We start from the raw sequence: 18458 nt of genomic DNA on the forward strand, positions 1-18458 counted from the left end.
TAATAGTTTTCTTGCAGCTATTTTGGGCTTGAGTATAATCACTAAAGGAAGTTAGTTTATATATATTTTATTATTATTATTATTATTTTATTTTATTATTTTTTTTATAGCATTGGCAAATCTTTTTAGAACCAAGGCTTATTTAGGATATGGCAGTTCTGAGTAGTATGGGAAATGTATGTGTCCATGCCAGTAAGGATTACTTCATTGATACATCTGGTGCATATGTTTGGAATAGAGGCTGAAAACAATAGTTTAACCATGGGAATGAGGCATAGAAGTCATATAGGCCATTTAGCTCTGTTCTAATGCCACACTACTCTTGTTTGGAAGTGACTGTGTGAGCATTGTTTCATGGAGTAGGAGACAAGTATTAGGTTGTGGTCTGATCTGAATTACTTAAGGTGCCACTACATTTGCAGTATATTTGTGTGGTCACTGGTGGAGAGGAGATCTAGAGTGTTTGGGGAGTGGTTAGGGTTATCGAGTATTCTGATAAGCATGTGAAGAATTTGTTTTGTCATTTTTATGTCCCTGTCTTTTTCTGTGAACTGTTCGTTTCCCAACTTTTATTTTTTAAAAACCCTCAACTTATGTGAATTGCTCAAGTAATTAGAAATCTAGACAGAAAACTTTATTTCAATTATTTTTAAAGTTAATCATCAAATTTCAAAAAATTTAGAACTTGATTTTGACAGGAGTCAACATTCTTTTTGATTGATTGTTGTATCTTTTTTTTTTTTTTAGGTAAGTGCTGTACATTTCATCTTTGTAATATTTGTGACATTAGCCCTTCCTTTCAAGCCACTGCACTCTTTTATGTCACATTGTTGTTCACTGTGGACTGCCATTTTGTTCTTGTCCAAGATGATATATCAATTGAGTTTTGTGAAGTCATTTGTGTGGCAGATAAACTGTACAGTAAGTCCTTTATTTATTTATTTATTCTGTTTTTTGAAAGTATGATTAATCCAGATTTATATGTGATTAAGATTCTACAATGTATTAGTGAAGTTGTTGATAATTACTGTAAAAATTTCTTTAAAATGATTGCTGTAAAAAATGTTGTTATTATTATTCAGGCCTCCATTAAGTCAAGAGACTCATTGTGGGACCTTCCTAGAAAACACAGTCTATCATACCACTCCTTGATATGCCTCGAATTCATTGACCGTTCTTGCTCTTGCCACTCTATCAGGTAATGCATTCCACAGTTCAACCATCCTCCATGCAAAGAAACAACATCCACTTGCTCGCAGCCTCCTTTCGTAACTTCCAGGGATGGCCTCTTGTCTTCCTGCTGCTCCAAGTGAAAGAACTCCCCAGTGTCAACCTTGTAATTATCTCTCGACAGTTTAAAAGTCTCGATCATATCACCTCTCCTTCTTCAATCCACCAAACTCTGCAGCTGATTCCCTCAGCTGATTCTTATAACTTACATTGTACAGTCCTGAAACCATCTTTGTTATCTGCCTCTGTACCCTTTCCATAGTTCATTTATCCCCTTCAAATCTTGGGGGCCAAATTTGAGAACAGTAGTCTAAGTGGGGTCTGATCAGAGTCTTATACAATGGAATGATAACTCTTTTATCTCTGCATGTCAGCATCCTTCTCAGTATTTCAGCAATCCTCTGGGTTACCTTCACCACTTTTGCAGTATGCTCCCTGAATTTCAGTTTTCTGTCAATCATCAACCCCAGATCTCTTGTCTCCCCTACTTCCTCCTGTACAGCTCCTCCAATCAAGTATGCAGCCTCCCATCGATGTATCCCAAACTTCAAGCCTTTATATTTTGCTTCATTAAACCGGCACCCCCCCCATTTGCCCATCTGTCCAGTTTATTCAAATCTTCTTGCAGGGCTGCCACATCAGCTCCATTACTAATAACCCTGCCCAGCTTGACATCATCTGCAAACAACTGAATACCCTGCAATCCACAGACAATGTCATTGATTATAAAGGTTAAACAATACAGGTACCAGTACTGAGCCTGTGGAACCATATGTGTAACCTTCTGACTCCTTGATATTGCACCACCACACACAACTCTCTGATACCTATCATACAGCCAATCCTGAATCCAGTTGACTAACCTGACATCTAAACCCATGTGCTGCAACTTAATTATCAGCTTATCATGTGGCACCCTGTCAAATGCCTTTGCAAAATCCAAAAAAATGGGTATATGCCTTTCCCCTCATCAACTGATCTTGTCGCTTTATTATAAAAGGCAATCATATTACTAAAGCAAGAGCACCCCTTAACAAATCCATGTTGATTCTCACAGATAACATTACCCTCGACTGCCCATCGCTGTATATAGTTCCTCATTAATTTCTCCAAGATCTTAACAACCACTGATAATGCACAAACTGGCCTATAATTAGACACTTGCAGTATGCTGCCATCCTTGTGCAGTGCCACTATCTTACCTTACTTCCATTCCTTGTATACCTTTCCCACAGCCAGACTTTTATTGAAGAGCCAGGTCAACTGAGCTGTCAGTTCTTTAGCACATTCTCTCAAAACCCGTGGTGAAATACCATCCAGTCTCACAGCATTACAGACATCCAGATTACTTAGTATTTGGAACACACTCTCCTCTTGCACCTCTAAACCTCAAACCTGCCCTATCCCTCTAGTATTAAAACCTATTTCTCCAGGATGAAATATTCCAATAAAGTGTTGATTGAACATCTCCACTGTCCTCTGCATCAGTCACTCCATCCCAGTGTCATTCTTCCACAATCATTTCTCTTCCTACTGGTCACTTAGCTAAACAATTCCATAGGATTTTCTTTGGATCTTAATGCCAATCTCTTTTCATATTCCAGTTTTGCCTTCCTCACCATACTAGTCACTCTCCTGGCCCGAGTCTTATATTCTTCGTGTATCTGCCTTCCACATCTCACCTTATATCGCTTCCATAATCTCTTTTTCAATTGAAGATCCTGTTTGATATTGTTTGTCATCCATTTTACACCAAATTGTGTCTGCTTCTTCACTCATGGAATACAGTTTACTTTTCTTGCTAACAAATATTCTTTAACAATTTCCCAAGCACTAATGATATTCTGGCCTTCCAATTCTGCCCTCCATGGGACTGCCCCTAGTTGATACCTAAGACTATTATAATTGCCCTCCTTATAATTCCATATACGTTCCCTTTTCTTTGATACGCCTGCATGTCTATTCATCTTCCAAGTCGAAACCACATGGTCACTCTCTCCAACTCTGGGTGAGATGCCATCTCAGTTATTATCAGCTCTTCTGATGCTATGAACAAATCCAAAACTCTTGAACCTCTTGTTCCCTCTATTACGTGTTGCCCAAGACATCTGTCCCTCAAGAATTTCTCTTCCCTTATCACTACATGTATTTTCCTCTTCCTAGCCTATACTGCTGTAGTAAAAAATCTCCCATAACAATCATTCTTCTTGCACTTGCCGAGCTCAGCTAGCCAAACATCTCCTGCTCCCTACCCTCTGTGCTCCTTGACCTTTAACAAACCCCACTAAATATGCTGTCTTGCCCACCTCTACCTCACACCATATGCTTTCAAAACCATTAGTGTCACTGCCTTCCTAAGCCTCCATTCTGTGGAGTACTGATAATAAATGAGGACATAAGTCATCATTTATTATCAGTACTCCACCATCTCCTTTTCCCTTCTTATCCTGTCGAAAAATGCTGTACCCTGCTACTTTTATTCCTGTTATTATACCATCTTCCATCAACCATGTCTCAGAGATCCCAATAATCTTTGGCCAAGCTGATGCTATCAGCACCACCAATTCATCTCCTTTATTCTGGATACTCCTGGCATCGGTATAAAGCATAAAAATGTCACTGCTTATGTAGCTATCATTAACCCCTCCTGACCCCACTACACTCAATGTTACCTGATGTTGTCTCCCTTCTCCCAAGTACCCATTCCCACAAGAGGCCATCCCTGCTACCGTCCGCCCTGGGAATTCTAGTTTCCCTGCAACAACACACCAACTCGTTCAGAAAACAGCAATCTCTCCAGATGCTTACTCACTTCCTGAAAATGCAAGCGGTTCTCGCATACAGTTCCCTTCTGTCCTCAAATGCTTTCCAAGCATCCACATATTCCAAACATCTCTTTTGATACATTCTGGCTATTATGCTATTCATTATTACTGCTCTTCTGCTCACCTAGTCACTATCATATCTGGACAATACACACAATCTTTCCTCTCTGCGTTTTCTTTCATACATCCTCAAGCATGAATCTCAGATCTCTCGCCACCCAATTTACATTGTATCTCAAGTCATTCGTGGCCACCATCACAATCATCTCATCCACTCTTTCACCCTGCTTAATTGCCATAGTCACACTTGCTATCGTTCTTCCAGGCAAACACTCCTCTGGCATCCTATCTTATTTATACACCTGGGATCATTGAGTCTCCATACATCACAGCTCTTACCGCTCTGTTCCTTGATTGCTTACCTGTAGCCCCCCCCCCCCCCACACACACTCTCTCTCCAACTCACACATTCCTTTACCTGTTGTCCTGGTATCACTCTATCCCTAGTTCTGGCACTCTCTCGCATTCTTCTCATTTCCTCTCTCTGACTCTTTCGATTCTCTCCTCTTTTATCTATATGACTCTCTCATTCCCTCTTTAGCTGTTTCTATTATCTCTTCTTCTACTGCTCCTATTCTCTCCTCTTTTATCATTCCCATACCTCTCTCTCATTCTCTCTCTTATACTGCTTCTGTTCTCTTCTATCATTCCCATAACTCTCTTCCACTCCTACTCTGATTTGCCTTGCATTCATCTCTTCCATTTCCCTAATCTCATTCCTGAGACAGATGCCTATGATCTCTTTCAGCTTATCTATCTCTCTCTGCAAGTTAGCCACTCTTTACTCACCATTCATCCTCCCAGTCATGACCATCTCCGAAAACTTCACAATCGTTTAAGCCTTCCACACTCCCCACTCTTATTTTTTCATTCACATTTCACTGCTCATTATTCTCACCTATCACACTACTTGTCTCTCAATCACCCATTCCTGACCCAACAAAATCAGATATTATAACATCTAACTCACTGAATTCCCTCCATTGCCTACATTTTAAGCATATATGCACACTCCCCCTTCTCTCATCCACCACATATCCAACTGCTGGGACACATACATGCCACAAGTCCTGCATGCCAAAATTCTTTATTGTGTTACACAAAATAGAGTCCTTGAATGAGGAGAGACTTGGTTGTACTCCATTTGTAATTGGAGCAGCGGCTGCCGCCTCATTCATATTGTGCCGAGAAACTACTACAGCTAAATGCTAAATATTACGATACTAAACCCAAATACTAAATAGTATGTTATATGCTCTGCTAAGCTAATTTACTTACTTACTTGACTATAAGTATAAAATATATTTAACTATACTAAATAGTGAATAACAAAAACTTATCTTTTCTTCCACTGTAGATGTCTGACTCTGACCTGGCCTTCTCAGTAACCCAAAAATAACACAATATAAACAGCTAAATTCCAAAAGCATGCCACTAAAGAACTTTTTATTACTGAGAGAAATGTAGCAGAATTCACGACAAAAATCACACTATACTCCTTTTCTTTTTTGTAGTTAAAGATGGTTGAGAACCATCTTTAACTACAAACCTACTCTAAAAGTTCACTCTTCATAGTATCTTGTATTTCCTCCAACACACGAGTTTGATGAATCGTAAATTTTATTGGAATTATTTTTTCAAAGCTTCCTTATATTTTTAGAGACATAAGAAAATGCAGTCTTATTACTGATTTTTTTCATGATAGCATATACAGTGCTGAATGATATATGGGATTTAAAAAACAAACAAAGATAAAAACTGAAAAGCTGCTACTTGAATAAAAATATATTATTATTCTTAAAATTAAGGGGATATTAATCCCACATTGTTTTAAAACCGAATAAGAAACTCAATGATTGGAATCAGAGAGTTTCATGCCGAATATAGTAACTTATAAAAGTTTACTAGCGTGAGCTAATGCAAGTAGTCCTAGTACGTGGTATAATCTCGGGCAACCCATTGAAATGGTAGGTAAAGTTCTGATCGCTATTCATGGTATTTTCCATAATGTAAAAACACATTTCCTAGGAAATGTATGCTGTTATTACATTATGGTGGGAGGTCACTACTCAGACCGGTTTCAGCCTTTTTTGAGGCTTCATCAGTGAGTAGCTAGAGCAAATAGATACCAAAGGGTATAATGAAAAGAACTTATATACTCTGCTATATGAGTTGTCAAACAGGTGCAACCATTAAGTTACTTAAATATAAAGAGCCAATAGGCTTCATTTCAGCAATATAAACATTATTAAAATTCACGGGGATATTAATCCCACATTGTTTTAAAACCGAATAAGAAACTCAATGATTGGAATCAGAGAGTTTCATGCCGAATATAGTAAACTATAAAAGTATTGGCGATTACTAGCGTGAGCTAATGCAAGTAGTCCTGGTACGTAGTACGATCTCGGGCAACTCGTTGCAAAGGTAGGTAAAGTTCTGATCGCTATTCATCATTGAGTTTCTTATTTGGTTTTAAAACAATGTGGGATTAATATCCCCTTAATTTTAATGCTCCTTATTAAGTTAACAAACTATGCTCCTCGATTTATACATTCACAATAGTTTGTTCCTGCACGCCAAGCGCTTTCGCGTCTTCAAGGTCACTACGAGTAATCTAGTATCGCCCCCACCCATATATTACATGCGCTGACAAATGTGTTTATTGTGTCTAGTCTCTAAAAACCTTGAGTTTCGCTATGACCAGTAAAAGAAAATTTACTGATAAAAAAATTAGAAGTTTACACTAATATGAGCAATGATGAATTTAATGAATTCACCATCGCAAATGGAAGGATAAGAGGGAAGTTCTTTGCATTTCAAATATGCACAAATTTTAAATGGTTGAAGCAAAAAATCGGAATGGTAAAATTAAATTAAAACCAAATATCGTTAGGGACTATAATTTGGGTATGTCAGGCATTGATCTTTCTGGTCAAATGCTTTCTTACTATATTCCCCCTTACAAAAGACAATTAGATGGCCAAAGAAATTGGCAATAGGCATTCTTGATATATATACATTCAAAATGCACATAAATTTTATAATATAATTACTGGAAACGCAATGACTGCATTAAAATTTAGAGATCAATTTATCTCAGTTTTTGTTGGAATGGATAAACTCACAGCATCACAGATTATTAGCAGGATTCGGGATCTTCATTGTTTGGAAATTTTACCGCCTACAGAAAAAAATATTTGCTGACAAAGCCATGCCGAGTATGTACTCGAAACAAACAATGATATTATTGTCCTGTTTGCCAGGAAAAACCACCATTGTGCATGGAAAATAGTTTTAAAGTGTATCATTCGTAATTTGAATAAATTGGTTTTTATTTTATTGATTTCATTTTATTATTTTTATTGATTTTTATCAGTTTTAAATTGATTTACAAATTACGTGTTATACTACTGATTAGCTCGCGCTTGGCATAGGAGGTTGGTAATCGACATACGAGTATATTCGTAGTTGGCTTCTCAGGCACATACATAATATACTATATTTTAGTTGAAATTATTTCCCTTCTATCAAGCCCCCAAACGTGCTCTCCACTTCAATCAGAATCCATGGGTCCAAATTAAGGTAATTTTACCAAGGGTTAACTCGTGTTTGGCATAGGAGGTCGGTAAATAGACATATGAGTATACTCATAGTTGGCTTGTGAAGCTCATATACGAACTATGAGTATACTCGTAGTTGGCAACGAATGTGTTAAGTAGCTGGAAACTGTATAAGGGGAGGGGCACGATGTGAGCAGGATCATAAGATGCATGTTCTTTGCATGGAGAGTAGTTGGTTGGTTAATGCATTGCCTGATATTGTGATGTATGTGGATACATTAAATGAGTTTAAAGCCAGGTTTTGATTGACTTTAGCATAAGAGTGTGCACCTCCTATGATGAATCTATTGACGCCATAAGTAATCTGGCCTTAATGATAATAATTAACATCATCATTGCAGTTCATGATGATGCTGACCGTGATAAATTGTCATAATTGATCACAGTGACATGCCAGTTATTATTAGTTTGCAGATGTACTATGCTCCATTACTACAATATGACTTTTAATATCAAACCATAACAGGACATAAACCTGTATTATGAACTTGATACAGTAAATATACTGATGAAATGAATTTCTGAAACTGTGACACTTGGAAATATGGAGAAGTTTGCATAAATAATGTTCAAGAACTATTAGACTTGTATTTTCAATAATTTAAAGTAGCTAATACTTAAATTAAAAAAAAAAAATATATATATATATATATATATATATATATATAGAAAGTTAGTTAAACAAGCTTCCCTAATTGACTGTATCATTACTAATCATCAGCCAGCTCTGTGTTTAAGAGATAAACATGTTTATCGAGGAAAGTCTTTTCAGATAATTATGTGGCACTGTCTAAAATAGAAATACTAACAGAATGGAGAAAAGAAATAAGAAATAACAAGAAATAGATTTTATGTTGGACGTTTAATGGATTTTTTACAACACTCAAAAAGAATTAAAATAGAATTTAATACTTCCTATATTTCGTCCTAGTCACTAGGACATCTACGGGGATTACAAAGACAATTAATGTAACATGCACACAAAAACTTACAATACTAAGCCCAACCACGTGGGTGACAATAAAGTCCTATCTAGGTGGAGCGCCCTCTAAGGGCAGTTGTAGGTGGCCTGGAATGTAAGGTGGGACCTCTGGTGATGACTGTTTCCCAAATCTTCGGAAGCTTAATGCAACCGTATTTGTTAAGATTTGGTTGGTTTTTGAGAGCTGCTGCTGCTTCTAAGAAAAGTCTCTCTTTCTATGGCTCGTTTTTTGAAATCTTTGAGTCTATGGCTCGTTTTTCGAAATCTTTTCGAAAACTCAGCCCCACTCAAACCTTCTATCTGGCTAAGATATGTAGATGATGTGTTCTCTATTTGGCCTCATGGCCCAGACACATTAGATTCCTTCCTTGGTCATCTCAATAGCCTACATCCAAGAATCCAGTTTACTATGGAAAAGGAAAAGAACAATTGTTTACCCTTCCTGGACACTTTAGTCACGCGCCTGCCTAATGATACACTTGCCTTCACTGTATACAGAAAACCCCCACACACAGGCAGATACATTCACAAACTCTCCCACCACCACCCCTCACAACAATATGGCATCATTAAAACCCTTACCAAGAGAGCACACAATCTTTGTGCCAGTGGAACCGCCCTCACTACTGAGCTTAACCACATACACAGAACTTTCCTCTCCAATGGCTACAGCGAACACAGCATCAAAAAAATAATCAATTCCTCCCCCATTCCCCGTCCCTCTCGTCAACAAGAATTTAAAAATGCCATCACCATACCCTACATCCGTGGCACTTCGGAAAAAATAGCCAAGATACTAAAAAAGTATAACCTACACACAGCATATAAGCCGTACTGCAAACTGGCTACCCTTATCCGTTCTACGAAAGATCATCTCCCTCCTCTCTCTCTGCCTGGAGTTTACAAAGTACCCTGTTCCTGTAAGCTTGCGTACTTTGGACAGACAGGCAGATCATCATCCATCCGCCTAGAGGAACACAAGTCGTACATCATTAAACACAACTATGGCCATTCAGGCTTGGCTGACCATGTTTTGGACACTACCCACAGAGTATCATGGAAGAAAACCACCATGCTCCACCACAGCAAATTCAAGAAAGAGAGACTTTTCTTAGAAGCAGCAGCAGCTCTCAAAAACCAACCAAATCTTAACAAATACGGTTGCATTAAGCTTCCGAAGATTTGGGAAACAGTCATCACCAGAGGTCCCACCTTACATTCCAGGCCACCTACAACTGCCCTTAGAGGGCACTCCACCTAGATAGGACTTTATTGTCACGCACGTGGTTGGGCTTAGTATTGTAAGTTTTTGTGTGCATGTTACATTAATTGTCTTTGTAATCCCCATAGATGTCCTAGTGACTAGGACGAAATATAGGAAGTATTAAATTCTATTTTAATTCTTTTTGAGTGTTGTAAAAAATCCATTAAACCTCCAACATAATGTCCTCACAGCACTTAAGCCTCTACACAAGAACAAGAAATAGAACAAATATATAAATTATATGTATTACAAGAAGATCACATTAGAATATTATATCAATTAATTAACAATTTACCTAAAAGAACCCTAAATTAAGCAAGATATAGAAGAAGAATGGAAAGCTTAGAGAAAGTAATTTTAGACACGTAAGTTCATGTATTCATAATATTTGTCTTAAGACAAATTATTGAAAAATAGATAAGAATTTAATTTGGAAATGCATTTAGCTTTTAAAAATTATTAGCTTATGATAAAATATATAGAGAAAAATTAGAGAGCGATGATAAAATAAGCATATTGATTATTCAGTACAAACTATACAAAGTTTATATAAAGAAAAAAAAAGCTATAATTAAGTAATAAATTAACAGAAGAGATTGAAATTAATGTTTAAGGCATAGATATTGTATCAGTAATATAAAAAAAAAAAGAACTGTAGTTTGTGTCCACCTCAATTCCGTGTGTGTGTGTGTGTTAAATCATTAAAATATTATTTTAGAACAACAATAACACAAGATATCTGGTTAACCAAACCGTGTCAGTAAATCATCAGATAAAATTACAAGATAATGAAGAGAACCTTCAAACATTTTGTGACTTAAATAAGGTCAACAATATGGTCTTAAGATTTCACAAAAGAAATAATAAATCATGGCATTTAAAGACAGATTCTATTAGATCGGTAATAATCATGAAGATAAAATATTGGAACTAGTGACATTTTGCCACACTCACTCTATTATGTGGTTCAGAAATGTGGACTGTTAAGGTCAAAATAAAATACAGGAAGCATAATTGGGATTTTTAAGAACAATTAAAGGATGCAGAAAATTAAACCATATAAAAAATTAGAAGACATAGAATAGAGCCAGGTATTTATATTTTAAATGAAAAGATTAAGGAATATAGAGGGAAAATGAAAGAATATTTATATAGCATGGAAAGATTTTGGCTGAAAGAAAGAAGCTATTCAATATGCTACAGTTATATGGTGTCAGTGGGACATTATATCAAGCAATACTTAGTCTTTATTTGAGTTGTAAGTTAGCAGTTAGAATTGAAGGAATTACAGGAAGATGGTTTAATGTTAAATCTGGTGTGAGACAAGGATGTACTTTATCCCCTCTGTTATTCATTATATGAAGGAAATGGTATTAAACACGTTATCAAAATTGGAGGTGTTAATGTCAGCTCTTTGCTTTATGCGGACGATGTTATACTTTTAAATAAATCTGTTATGTCTGCAAGATTCCCTGACTAAATTGAATAACTGTTGTAATAGATATGGTATGAAGGTCAGCAATAAAAAGACAAAGACAATGAAAATAAGCAGAATCGTTGAAAATGTCAACTGTGTTGTGAACGGAGAACCTGTGGAACAAGTAAAACATTTCAGCTACTTAGGCACGATTTTTAGTGAAGATGGTAAGTTAAATATGGAAATTGACAACAGAATCAACAAAGCTGGTATGGTAGGAAGTCAACTGAATAAATTTATATGCAATAAGGGAGAAATTAGCCAAAACACTAAATTAGCTGTATATACGACAGTGTTCAAACCAGTTTTAACTTATGGATCTGAGAGCTGGGTCAGAAGTAAAACACTTAACCAAAGACTAGAGACCATAGACATGAGAGTCCTGAGAAAGATTAGAGGCGTAAACAGATGGCATCAATGGCAATATCATATAAAAAATTAGGATATTAGGAAAGAACTTGACATTGTCAGCATCCAAGAATGCGTTAGCAGAGCTAATCTCAGGTGGTATGGTTACTTAAACAGAATGGGTGAGGAAAGATTAGCAAAACAAGTGTTCTCTGCCAGGTTGTAGGAAAATGACCTATATCTGGGTCTTCCAAGAGGAAGACCCAGATATAGGTGGATTGATATGGTACAGAGTGCCTTAGACCAGTGTTTCTCAAAGTGTGGTATGCGTACCCTAGGGGATACGTGAAAGGTCTTCAGAGGTCCATGGCAATTTTTGGCTATGAATCATTAATGCATGGAATAAAATTTAATGTATCCGTGAAGGTCGAGATATTAAAATGTTCCTATTGTATCACTGAATAAGGTGCAGAGAAATCTGCAGGCTGTGTAATATGTTTCTCAACAAACAGTGCAATTATAGACAACTGGAATAAAAATGGCACTAACTAATGAATCTCATGTCCCCTCCCACATAAAATGCTCTATAGTAGACACAAGCAAAACCATATGTTGCACCGGCAACATTCGGTTTTGTTTGAGTGAACATGTTAAAACTAAGAAATATATAGTGAATAAGTTTCAGATATTATATAAGGAATTCGGTTGAAGAGAGTTAGCATTTCAACTCAACTGTCGGCTTGCCTTTGTCATTTAGCAGTGCAATCTTTTGTTAATACTGCACCAATCATATGAACGTCTTCATAGCTGCTTTATCTCTACTGGCCTACCATTGCTGTCTGTTTCAATTATTTCAAGTAATAAAAATTTATAGTATCTTTATAAAGTTTGTTCTATTAAAAATAAATCATATTTTTTGTTTACATGTACATCTAAATTCAAATAAAATAGACATTTACAACGAAATATATTATTTATTTATTATTATTAGTATTTTGATAAGGGGCTGCTTAGTAATAATGAAAATTTAAGGAGGACGCGGATGTCTGTAGTTTTAGAAACACTGCCTTAGACAATAGAAATATAAGATTTGATAATGTTGGAGTCCTGACAACAGACTACTTTGGAGGAAAATTACAGATAGGAAGTTAGTAATGATGTAAATTTTTCATGTAGTACTGTCATATCCTGTACACCCCTTGAGGGTACATGGCTGGAATTTGATGATGATGATTTTGGCTGCTAAAAAAAAAGAAAATAAAATAAAATCAATTTAGATCAAAGTGGGAGGGGGGGGGGAGAGTAAGACTAGTTGCAAATGGAAAGACCACTGAAGTCACAAAAGGCAAATGCCTAATCCTTGAAATGGATGACAGTTATTCTAATTAAATTATTAAGAATGTTTCATATTGTAAATATTTTCAAATAATATTTTTAAATATCAAAATATGATGCATGTTTACTTACTTGGGAAAGATGTTTTTTCATGAGGAGAAGAAAAAACTAGATAACGGTGTTCATTTGAACACCTGTTTGCTGGGACTAATGTTTACCTCCAATCGCTCCAGGCATGTACACATCAATAGCTTCCTTGACATCCAATAAACTTGATATTTTTCTTTCATTCAAAGTACTGTTTTGCACCCAACCAACTCGTAATTTTATACAAATCACAAATCTTTCCATGCTTAGAATATTGCTGTCAATACAAGAGCTTTATATGTTTGGGACAATGCACCTAAAATTAATCTAAAAATTATGATACTGTCCAGACGAGAGCAATTCTGCTCGTAGATGATCCATCTCTTACAGATTCACATTTACCCATATCTCACAGGCATGATGTTTCAGCCTCTGTGTCTATTCTACAGATATTTCAGTGGTCATTGTTCTGATGGCAACCATTCTTATTCCACTTTCTTTGCACCTGTTAATACAAGAGCAGCAACTGCTCAGCATCCCTTTACTGTGCAACTGCAAACATGCTGAACCTGCTTTTCCTCTTTTATTCTGTTTACCTCTATCCTATGGAACCGCCTTCATCATGAAGTATTTCCTACCAACGATGGTATGGTGAAAAAAAAAAAAGTACTACTGAACTTTGACACCCACTTCAGATATGCTGTTCAACTGTATGCATATTAATAGAAGAGCATGTGTAGAGTCTGCGTACATTTAGTTGTAGCAATGGTGTTTATATTGGAAGAAAAGTTTATTGATGAGCATTATTTTCGTTTATACAGAGTCAGTAGCGCAAATGGTCCAAGCCTACAACATGTTTGTGAGCAGACATGTTTGTCATGTCTGTAAGCATTCCCCAAGCAATAGTGTTATCATTGCCTTAATTCAGAAGTTTCAATGTACTAGAAGTGGTGTTCTGCCACAGTGCAAAGTGCATTTGGAGAGACCATGAACTGTTAAAAAAAAATGAGAATCACTGCCATGTGCTGGAGCAAGTCTTACAGCCTCCAAAATGCAGTCAGCACAACAGCGGTAAAACTTGGGATACCAAGCAGTCACTACACAGAATCCTTAAGGAGCTGGGTGCCTTTTTGTACTTCATTCAGGTGGGTCAGTTTAACAGCCACAGATTACTTTGCATAGCAAGAATACTGTGCACATGTGCTGTCTAATATTTATGAAGCTACATCCTTCCTCCATAATGTCTGATTCTCAGATGAAGCACATTTCCATCTAAGCAGTCATATAAACAGATGAACCTACAGTTTCCTGACACCTGAATTTGTCCAAGAAAAACCTCTTCACAGTGAGATGGTCACCTCATGGTGTGCAGTTTCTGGCCATGGCATGATTGGGCCCTACTTCATTGAAGAGGATGGTGTAACCTTGACCTTTAATAGCAAACGCTACATCAAGAATGTGTTGGTTCCGTTACCACCCAGGATTTGCATAGGATGTGTCATGCACAGGTATTCCAATAGGATGGAGCAACCTGTCATGCATCACATGGTTCTAGAACCTATTTATCAGAAAACATCCCTGGGAGGCTCATTTTGAGGTTCACAGAAATCCCTTACCTTTCACATCACTTGATGATTAGTTTGGGTATGCTGAAGGAATGGGTATTCCAATATGACCCACCTTCAAACCTTGATGAAGTAAGGTATAAAATTACACCATATGTTCAGCTGATGGCCCAACCCTTGTTCTCCACATACTGTACCATACAGCCTGCAACTCTCCAAAAAAACATAGTTCTGTCTCGGTCCTCCTCTGAACCTACACACGACACTGATGTGCTTATAGGTCCTCTGACCTCTCCATCTATAGGAGAAACATATATAAAATGGATTATGCCATTTTATATATGTTTGCCTCAGGTAGTGGAAGAACTTCACTACCTGAGGCAAAACCTTGCATTAAATGGTTGTGAACTCAAGACAATCAACAAAATTCTTAATACACTTCCTGCTGCTCCTTTACTTAAACAAGATATTAAGAATGCAATCATACTACCTTACATCAAGAATGTTACAAAGTGGCTATGTAGCTCCATAAGTACAACATCAAAATAGATTTTTTATGAAATCTCCAGATTCTTACATTCATTAAAATCTCCACATCATCCCATAAAAAAAAAATAAAATAAAATAAAATAAAAAAAAAAACAGGCATTTATGAAATTCATTGATCTTGTGGCATTTGTTATATAGGCTAGAACAGTAAGTTCAATGAGATCTGCATGTCTGAATATGTAAAAGACATCAGAAAAAGAAGATAGCATTAATTTGGCTTGGTATCCCATACAACTACCATAATCCATCAAGTAGTTTGGCAACAAACAAAAATGACTTATATTGATGATATTTGTTTTACAAGAAAGTTCGAGGAAGCGAACACACAATGTATCAGAAATCGAGGCTTAATCTTACCCCAGGTTTGGTCTGCTTTCATTAAAAATCTAACTCTCCAGACCTAGTCTGACATGCGTAATGCCATAGAATGTGACAGCAACAACTAGCAGTATTCTAACATGCATGCAGGAATGAATTTGACATTTTTATTCTGGTTACTTATTTGTATGTACAGGTGTGAAGTTCAGATAACATCTGATATGCATAATTAATTGTTTCTAGTCTTTTGCTATGAATAACTTTTTGCTAGTATGATGATGTAAGTGTGAACAACTTATGAAATTTGTAGGTTATAATTATATATTTTTTATTAAACTCATTATCTACATGTGGTCTCGTTATCTTCCCACAAAACTGCTGAGCTACAGAAACTGATGTTTTCATCTAAAGAACCTTAGATCTTCATCTTTTTTCTTTACTTATAATGCTCAATAGTGAAGACTAGATCTTCCTTTTCAGACTGACTCTCACTTCTGATCTTTCCTGGCATTATCACATCACTTCTACAGTATTTTCAGCTTGCAAATAACTTAACTTTCATTTTCATCTTTCCAGTTACTTGGTCTGTTCAAATCCCAAATCTTCCCAACCTTGGAAATACTATTCTCATATTTGGGTTAGTAAAGTCTTAAAAACTCTTGATGCTGTTCAGAAGAAGGACTTTTGGTTGAATGACCCCCCACATTGTCTCTTCTACAGGTATTTTCATGAGTGCTGTTTAGCACAACTAGCATCAGTTATGCCCCGATCTAAGCTGAACATACAGCAATATTCACAGTAATTGCCCCAAAATCCTTTTATAGTTGAACTTCTGACTTACTGAACCTGCTGCTTACATCCTTCCCATAAAATATTTCCAAGGACTACAATCTCCAGTAGTTCAAAGAGAATATCAGCAGATTACTTTGCTCTTGACACCAGTCGGTACAGCGTACAGTTTTTTTATTTGGCATAGGCCTTAGTCTCTTGTGTGTGTGTGTGGGGGGGGGGGGGGAGTAATATATATATATATACACACACACACACTTGTTCCACCCTTATCTGCAGGTTTGCTTTTCGTGGTTTTAGTTACCTGCAGTCAACCTTAGTCTGAAAATATTAAATGGAAAATTCCAGAAATAACAATTCATAGGTTTTAAATTACATGCCATTCCACTCTGTTCCATATGTTCTATGTACTATATACACTACCCACCTTTAGTCACTTATTAGCCATCAGTTATGAGCTCGACTGTTTCAGTGCTTGTGTTCAAGTAACCCTTATTTTACTTAATAATGGCCCTAAAGTACAAGAATAGTGTTGCCAGCAATTCGGATATGTCAAAGAGAGGCCAGTAAAATGCTTCCTTTAAGTGAAAAGGTGAAAGTTCTCGACTTCATAAGGAAAGGAAAAATTTGTATGCCGAGGTTGCTAAGATTCCATTCACATTCACATAATTTTTTTATAACAGTATATTGTTAGAATTGTTCTGTTTTATGATTAGTTGTTAATCTTTTATTGTTTAATTTATAAATTAAACTTTATCATAGGTATGTATGTATAGGAAAAACATATATAGAGTTCAGTGCTATCCACAGTTTCATATATTCCACTGTGAGGGGGCTTGAACGTATCCCCCTGTGGATAAGGTGGGACTGCTGTATAAAAAATAAAATCAGAAATCCAAGTACATGCTGCTGATTTAATACCTAGGTGGTTTTTTTCATGAACTGTTTAATTTCATGAAAAGAAGTTAAGTTTAAAAATTGAGTAAAGTTTAGTACATGTTTTTTTCTTCTTTCTTTTCACTGAGTTACCCAGTTTTATCCTATTTAACAATATTTGATTTTTTCTGTATGCTATTACCCTGTACTCTCTTATCATAGACCAGTCTGAAGACATTACGAAAGAAAAAAAAAACATTTTCTTGTTTTATGTTCATGAATGTTTGTACATTTTATGTACAAGGATTGTAAATAAAGTAGTAGAAATACTGTCAGAAGACATAGTTGGTAACTCAAATGTTACTTTTGACAGATAGGGGCACTAGTTGTATGTACATGTGCACAAAGTGAACAGCCCATTCTAACGTGTCCTTGTGTGGATAAGTGGTTAAAGTCAACATCTCTGCATGCAACACTCAAAGGTATGTTCACAAGATTACAACATCAATCCTGGATCAATGTCCAATTTACACAAGGTAAAACTGCAAGCAACTGTTATTGTGGCCTTAGGGAACCCTGTGGTGACAGTGCCCTACCATACAGGACTGTCACAGGATGGGTCAGCGCATTTCTTGCAGGGAGAGATCACCTGGGTGATAATCACCATGCAGGATAATTCACCATTTCAGGTGCAAGATTACAACATCAATCCTGGATCAATGTCCAATTTGCACAAGGTAAAACTGCAAGCGACTGTTATTGTGGCCTTAGGGAACCCTGTGGTGACAGTGCCCTACCATACAGGACTGTCGCAAGATGGGTCAGCGCATTTCTTGCAGGGAGAGATCACCTGGGTACTAATCACCATGCAGGATAATTCACCATTTCAGGTGAACACTTTGAGCTTGTTCAGGGACTCCCCACAGTTGATTGGTGGTGGACTGTACACCATTTGGCCCAGGAAACTGGAAAAACCACTGAAGTGTTTGGCATATCCTAAAAGAGCGGCTCATGCACAAAATTTTAGCTCAGTGGGTTATGAAAAAATAGAAGAACGGTTCCAGATGTGAAAACCCGATACAAACAACAAGTTATTTTCAAACAAAACATATGATTTTTGCTGTCACTTT

At 36.6% G+C, this 18458-nt stretch overlaps 1 protein-coding gene across 3 annotated transcripts in view; it reads left to right on the plus strand.

Annotated features, from left to right (window-relative positions):
* Piezo (piezo type mechanosensitive ion channel component) overlaps window positions 1–18458 on the plus strand; it is a 1325935-nt gene that overhangs the window by 507300 nt on the left and 800177 nt on the right. For all 3 annotated transcript variants that reach the window (XM_090398322.1, XM_090398324.1, XM_090398323.1), the window contains one exon: window positions 748–921. In XM_090398322.1, coding sequence (XP_090254448.1) covers window positions 748–921 — 174 coding nt within the window. The remainder of the gene's footprint in view (window positions 1–747; window positions 922–18458) is intronic.

This window comes from Typopeltis vanoorti, chromosome 9 (assembly GCF_054136105.1).
Source record: "Typopeltis vanoorti isolate ZY-2024b chromosome 9, IOZ_Tvanoo_1.0, whole genome shotgun sequence".
In the NCBI taxonomy this organism is placed as follows: domain Eukaryota; kingdom Metazoa; phylum Arthropoda; class Arachnida; order Uropygi; family Thelyphonidae; genus Typopeltis; species Typopeltis vanoorti.